Source organism: Pezoporus flaviventris, unplaced genomic scaffold (assembly GCF_033815535.1).
Source record: "Pezoporus flaviventris isolate CSIRO_AGI_PZ_B2104156 unplaced genomic scaffold, CSIRO_AGI_Pfla_v1 ptg000020l, whole genome shotgun sequence".
NCBI classification, from domain to species: domain Eukaryota; kingdom Metazoa; phylum Chordata; class Aves; order Psittaciformes; family Psittacidae; genus Pezoporus; species Pezoporus flaviventris.
This window is the reverse complement of record NW_026892568.1, coordinates 5,430,001-5,436,739: the sequence shown is the minus strand read 5'-3', so window position 1 is coordinate 5,436,739 and position 6,739 is coordinate 5,430,001. Positions and strand designations below refer to the sequence as shown.

The 6,739-nt window shown below is 58.9% G+C and overlaps 1 protein-coding gene across 6 annotated transcripts; it reads left to right on the top strand.

Moving 5' to 3' along the window:
- The first annotated feature begins 220 nt into the window (after positions 1-220).
- LOC133270355 (CMRF35-like molecule 2) lies at positions 221-5,949 on the top strand. 6 transcript variants are annotated; one of them, XM_061455490.1, is made up of 7 exons: positions 221-373; positions 1,585-1,923; positions 2,605-2,761; positions 3,546-3,652; positions 4,198-4,250; positions 4,497-4,634; positions 4,912-5,194. In XM_061455490.1, the coding sequence occupies exons 1-7, from the start codon at positions 310-312 to the stop codon at positions 5,044-5,046; spliced, it is 993 nt and encodes a 330-aa protein (XP_061311474.1). In that variant the 5' UTR covers positions 221-309; the 3' UTR covers positions 5,047-5,194. The 6 variants fall into 6 exon arrangements, with proteins under 6 accessions (XP_061311474.1, XP_061311473.1, XP_061311471.1 ...); XM_061455491.1 differs by lacking the exon at positions 221-373 and adding an exon at positions 1,435-1,489; XM_061455489.1 differs by lacking the exon at positions 4,198-4,250 and having other exon boundaries at positions 2,680-2,761; positions 4,912-5,949.
- The last annotated feature ends 790 nt before the right edge of the window (positions 5,950-6,739 follow it).

Here is a 6,739-nt window from a genome sequence, read left to right as displayed (position 1 = left end):
CTTGAGGTAGATCCCACACTGGGGGCCCTGCCTTGTCAGAGAGGATGGGGAGAGGCAGGACTGCACCTCATTGTGGGGGCCATGGTGATGGCTAAAAGGGGAGCCCCTGGGGCAGGGGAAGGAAGGCGGACAGGAGCAGGGACAGTGCATGGCAGAGCTCTGGGTGACAGCAGGGCAGGAAGTCAGCTGAGAGCAGTGGATAAAAGAAAGCCCACGCTCCAGCTAAGAGCTTGTGGTACCCCCTGTAGAAGAGGAAGCAAAGCTCCAGAGACACAAGGAGGAAGGAGCAGGAAAGGCAGGGCTGCCCTGATGCACTGCCCAGGCCAGCCTGCCATGCGGCTCCTGCTGCTGCCTGCCTGCATGGTGCTGCCAGGTAGGGCTGAGGGAGTCCTTGGGGCTCAAGCCCACACTTGGAGCCGCCCGATGGGGCAGGAGGTGTCTGTGTAGCCGCAGCATTCCCGGGCTCTGTGTGTCTCCGCAGGCTGCTGGGCGGTGATGGGGCCCGGCGCCGTGCAGGGGTTCGTGGGGGGGTCCCTCTCGGTGACCTGCGCATACGAGCCCGGCTATGAGGAGATGCCGAAGTTCTGGTGCTATCAGGGAAGCGTTTTCACCTGCGGTACTGACATCGTTCTCACCTCGGAGCTGAGCCCCGTGGTGCGGCGAGGCCGGGTCACCATCGAGGACTATCAAAGAAGACGGGTGTTCACGGTGACCGTTAAAGACCTGGTTGCGGAGGACGCCGGCTCCTACCGCTGCGGCGTGCGAACGGGCAAACTCAAGCGCGATAAGAGCGCTGATGTGCGGGTGATCGTGTCCCCAGGTGAGTCCCTGCACATCCCTCTCCCCAGCACCAGTGACCGTCACGTCTGGGGGCCGGGGCTGGGCTGCGGGAGGAGGTGGGATGCTGCGGGTGGAGGGATGGAGAGGGACAAGGGCTGGTCAGAGCCCGGCAGCACCCGCTGCATCTGTTCCCTCTTCGAATCTGCAGCCCCGTGGCTCGGACCGAAACCAACAGTTCCGCCGAACGCCCCCCGGCCTCCCGCGGCAGGAACGGACCCTCCACCGGGGAACCCCGGCCCCTTCCGCTACTTCCCGGTGCTGGCCGGGCTGCAAGTGCTGGCGCTGCTCGCCATGAGCGGAGCCGTGCTCTGGGTCAGCCTGCGCTGCGCATGAACCGCAGCCAGGACCGCTCCGCCCCGGCCCCGACGGCGCGGGCAGGGGGCAGCGCCGGGACCCCGCCGGTCCCTTCCTGCCGCCGCCGGCGGCTGCAATAAAGCTTCTCCGACCTCGCTCCGCGCCTCCGCCTCTTCTCTGCGGCGCCTCCCGTGGTCAGGCAGCCCCGGGGGTCCCTGCGCTCCGCCCCGACAGGGTGGCCCCGGGGGCGGGCCGGGCCCAACGGAGAGGAACCGGGTGCTGCCGGACGCCGAGCGCCGCCGTCCCGGAGCGGCCATGCGGCTGCTGCCTCTTCTCGCCTGGGCGCTGCTGCCAGGTAAGGCCGGGCCGGACCCCCTGCGCCCCGCAGCAGCCCCGTCGGGCCGGGCGGAGAGCGGCGGGAGCACTCCCGGGCTCTGTGTGTCTCCGCAGGCTGCTGGGCGGTGACGGGGCCCGGCACTGTGCGGGGGTTCGTGGGGGGGTCCCTCTCGGTGACCTGCGCGTACGAGCCCGGCTATGAGGAGATGCCGAAGTTCTGGTGCTATCAGGGAAGCGTTTTCACCTGCGGTACTGACATCGTTCTCACCTCGGAGCTGAGCCCCGTGGTGCGGCGAGGCCGGGTCACCATCGAGGACTATCAAAGAAGACGGGTGTTCACGGTGACCATTAAAGACCTGGTTGCGGAGGACTCCGGCTCCTACCGCTGTGGGGTGCGAACGGGAAAACTCAAGCGGGATAAGAGCGCTGATGTGCGGGTGATCGTGTCCCCAGGTGAGTCCCCAGTATTGCTTTGTCCCACTCCGTGTGCTGGGATCGGAGGCTGCAGTGGGGGGGCAGCCAGGAGCAGGGGGTGCCCGCATTGCCTGGGGCAGCCCCAGCCTGTGTCACCCGGTCTCGGCAGGCTGCTGCTGTGGCAGATGCCACCTCCACTGGTTCTCTATGCCCAGGTCTTGGCATGGCCTCGTCTCGGCACCCCAGGGTCAGCCACCCCCAACACTGGGGTGCTCCAGACCTTCAGATCCTGCTGGCCCTGTCTGTGCTCTACTTGCCTTACTTTATAACACTAAGAGATCTCCTCACCCCCTTGTGTCCCCTCATTACCCACTGTGGGGCAGCCGGTGCCTGTGCACTCTAAGCTTAGGGAATGTCGCTCTCTGTCCCCTTGCCAAGGGTGTTATAGCACCGGGAATGGGGTGCCCAGGCCCCCTTCCTGCAGGGTGGGCTCTGTTGCATGCGTGTTTGGGGTGGGGGGGATTGAGACCATGAAAAGCCTCCTGAGCAGGGGATTACAGTCCTCTCACCTGAAGGAGCATGCTCTGGATGTGGCAGAGGGGACCCAGCTTCTCCTCCTGTGACAGTAAGTGGGTCACTTCTGATTAACTGCAAACCCTACATCATTTTTCCGCTGCAGAGGCAGGGCGCCTGACCAGCCCTCTCCTCTTTTTGTTACAGCTCCTTCCTCCTCCTTCCCGGCATCACCCTATGGCTCCACCACTGCGCACCCTGATCTCACCAGCTCTCTATCAGTCTCCACACAGGCAAATCCCCAGGGGGAAGCCCTAAAACCAGGATCAAATCTCTCCCACCACAAAGGCTCCAGCCTTCCACAGTGAGTACCAGCTCCTGCCCACAGCGGCCACCTTCCTCCATGAGGTCTCTGGTGTAGCTGGAGCCCTACAACCTTCCAGGCTCTTCACACCTCCCTTAAGGATGCAGACCCTTTGTGTTTGGGACCAGTGTTCCATCCTCTCACCCAGCCACTCCTCATGGAAAGTAATCCCAGCATCCCTGGTCAGTTGGCCCTGGCAAAGCTCTGCTTGTCCCATGTCCATCTTGCAGCTTAAGCAAGGCGTGGGTTATCACCGTGTGAGAACTGGTTCCTTGCTGCAGCACTGACCCCATTTCCTTCCCCAAACCTCACTGTTTGCTTGTGAGAAACCAAGTGCTGAGCTGGATCCCTTTTGGCTCTGTAGTCATGTGCAGCCCATCAGAGAGAGTTGAGAAAGCGTGAGACCGGAGCTTTGTTCCTCCTTTCCTGCCTCTTGGACGTGATGCCAGCAGCAGGCAAAGCTGAGGCTTCCCATCCACATGCTCAAGGGGCTGCTGGCACACTTCACCTCGCTGTCCATTATAAGTTCAACAAACAGTGGAGCTAAACCAGAGCTAAATCAGGTGCAGGAGCTGATCCTTACAGCAGTGAAGATGCAGCAGCTCTCAGACCCGAGCTCCTGTTTGCTTCTGCATGATCCAGTGTGCTTTGCTCTGTGCCCAGCCTTCAGCTGCCCCCCCAGGCCCCATCACCCTCAGCCTCTCCCTGTGTCTGCCCCACATGGGCTCCTCTCCCATCTGATTCTGAGAAGTATGACAGCAGGAACTCTCTTTTTGTGTTGCAGCTTGGATGTGGTTGAGCACATCCTCACTCCAGGCATCGTCGTGGTTCTTCTTTTGCTCGCAGCTGCTGTTGGTGTTCTGGTAGTACTGACTAGGAAGAGGAAGAAGGGTAAGTGAAGCTGTCACCTCTGCACACACTGTTTCTGCACCAGGGGCTGTCTTCTCATATATTTGTTTTTTTTTTTCCCTCTATATTTCTTTTTTCTCCCCCATTCCCTCCCTGATCCATCCGGTTCCTGGGTCCATCACTGACACCTCCACCAATGTTGTCTCCTTCCCCTGAAGGAGCAGTGGGACCATCCCATGGGTCTCATCCCGGTGGGAGCAGGGAAATGACAGCTCTTGGGATGGGTACTGCTCAGTATGGCACCCACTTGAGTTTGCCTGGGCACTGTCAGCTTGGAGAAGCTCAGTTGCATGCTCAGAGCTTACACTAGTCTTGGTGCAGGGTTTAATGCCAGTGTGATGGATAGGGAGGGATAAGAGGGAATGTCACCAGCTGGCAGGGGGTTATGGTTTTGTTTGGAGAACTCCACTTTGGATGGTTGATGGGGCAATAGATTCTGCTTTATGGTGAATGCCATAGTGAAGGATTTTAATACATTTCATTTCCTCTGGTTTCACTCATATCTGACCACATCCATGCTTCAACAGCCCCCTCCGGAACAGCTGTGGAGATGGACAGGACGGGCAGCGTGTCCCATACAGTAAGACAAACCCCATTGTGCTCAGAGCTCGCTTGGAGAGGGGAAATAGGCTGCCAGAGCCCTTTGCTTTCAGCCTCATTCACGGCCCTATAGGCTGGGAGGGATCCATTGGGCTCCGTTTGCCAACAGAAAGGCTCAAGCATGGGTTCAGTGCAGAGTGTTCCTGTGAAGGGAATTGCGGATTGAGCCGAGGCTGTGGGCACGGAGCAGCAGGAGGGGAAGGGCTCATCCTTGTCCCCGTGTCAGGGAGCAGATGCCTTGAACTACGCCGACATCAACCACGGCGCGAGCACAGCCGAGAGCCGGCTGTACGGCAACACCGAGGCGCTGCGCTGCTCGGCAGGCACCGCGACGGAGTACATGGAGGTCAAGCAGAGGGACAAGGTGGGAGCGTGCAGAGCGGTGCCGAGCTCGGGGTGATGGGTGGAAGCTGGAGCGGATGGGAGACGGTGTGGGCAATGGGATGTGTTGGGTGGGCAGGGAGGGAGCCGCAAAGGGATGCGCCACACTGGTGTGGAAAGGCACTGGATAATGTGGGTGGCCTCTCTGGTCCCCAAGCTGCTCCTGGGTGCTTAAAGCAGCTGAGAGAGGCTCCAGCAGCGGGTGTTGTCCTGGAGCATCCCCGTCACGGATGTGTTTTGGTTCTTCCCTGCTTTCCCAGCATTTGGAAGAGAAGAAAGAGCCCACATATGCCACCGTGCGCAGGTCCCTGCCGGAGCAGCAGGAGATCTATGCCAACGTGCAGTCAGCTCCACAGCCCAGGGGAGAGCCCCAGAGCACAGTGCAGAGGGAGTGAGCCAGCCCCTGGTCCATGGGCTGCTCCTACTGCCTGCAGTGCCAGCGGGACTTGCATGGGATGCACACGGAGGGCAGTGGGCTGGCTTTCTGTTCATGCAGGAGCCGGCTGGACAGCAGAGCTGCTGCTCTTGTGGGCTTGGATGTTTCCTTGGAGCAGCCTCGAGGCGGCTGAGGATGAGCAGGAGGCACAGGGCGGGATGAGGATGGAGTCATCCTTCTGCATTTGGAGACCTCACCCGCACAGCAGTGATGCTGCGAATAAATGGACTGGCCAGGCAGTGGTGGAAGAGCCCAGCAGGCTCTGCCTGGCTCCCTGCATCCAGCACCCATCCTGCTTGCCCCTTTGGCTGTTATTCACAGGCACTGAAGCTCCCAAATCCATTGGTCACCTCAGATTGGCTTTTCTCACGTTGATGGCAGGCAGAGCTGGCAGCAGGAAGCAGGATAGCAAGACGTGCTATATCCAAATGCATTTGTTATATCCAGATACCAGGGGCTTGGGGTAGGGTAGGGTATCGATGCAAAAGATATGGAGAGGAGCTCCTGTTCCTCCTGCACAGCAGCTTGGAAGTGTCTCCCCTGACCCCTGGTCTCACATCCCCATTGAGGTTTGCTCCTGCTCTCTCTGCTCCACCATTCCCAAGGAACTCCAGGCTGGGAGCACACGGATAAGCTGTAACCATGATCCTGCTCTTCTCTGCTTTCTTGATAACTTATTTCATGGCACCCACTCAATACATCTGTTTGTGAGGCTGAGATAAATGTATTTCAGGGGTTCATTTGGAGAGGATCTGTTAACGTCAACTGCTGCAAAGCTTTGGTTCAGTATTGATATAACTATCTTGTTCGAGAAGCCACATGGAGCATCCCTGCTCTGGCAAAGCCAAAGACTGCTGGAAGTGCGTGCCTATGGTACAGAAGCTGTGGTTATTCCTGTAGGTTATTCCTATATAAGCTTATATTCTTCTATAAGCAAAATTCCCCCTCTGTTTGGTCAGGAGGTGGGATCCCTCTTTCCTACCCTGCCTGAGGCTGGGCTCCAGAGGAGCAAACAGCGATGGCACAGACAAGCATCATTGCTGTGGCTTGTAATGAAATGAGCATCCAGCCAGATTCCAGCCATTGCAGGGAAAAAAGGGAAAGCAAACCTACTTATTGCTCCTCCTGCTGCCGCCTTTATTACTGGAGACAACAACGCCCCTTCTCTGAAGGAGCTGGGAGGAGGAATCAGTTGGATTTTTTAGGTACTTGGGTCCATAGCTGAGGGTAGGTTTTGTGCTTTAGGACAAGAGCAGGGAGAAAGACAAACTCCCAACAGGACAGAGCAGGGAGAGCCCCCCCTGTCTGGCGCCTTCATGGATTGCTGCTGCCTGCAACCCCAGTTAACACATAAGGATTGATGGAGCAGAGGCTGATCTAGGCAGGGAAGGGGCTTTTCTCCTATTCCTGCCACCCCTGCAGCTCTTGGCTTTCATGGGCATAGACCATGGAAGCTGCCCTGGAGCTCAGAGGGCTCCACATGGGCCCAGAGCCCTTTGGGTATGTGTCCGAGAAGGAGTTTTGCGTCTCCTCAGGTTCCATTGCAGCAGCAGAGGGGTGTTTCACCTCCCCTTGAAGCAAGCTCGGCTGCAGGATGGGTTTGTGCCCACACCTTGTGCAGGGGTCTCCAGCTCTCACTGTGACAGCACGAT

Excerpts from the sequence above, each read along its gene's own strand:
- LOC133270355 (XM_061455487.1), top strand. The coding sequence starts at position 310 with ATGCACTGCCCAGGCCAGCCTGCCATGCGGCTCCTGCTGCTGCCTGCC. Across the intron at positions 374-481 it reads TGCCTGCATGGTGCTGCCAG|GCTGCTGGGCGGTGATGGGG; the intron begins GTAGGGCTGAGG and ends GTGTCTCCGCAG. Across the intron at positions 2,762-3,545 it reads AAAGGCTCCAGCCTTCCACA|CTTGGATGTGGTTGAGCACA; the intron begins GTGAGTACCAGC and ends TTTGTGTTGCAG.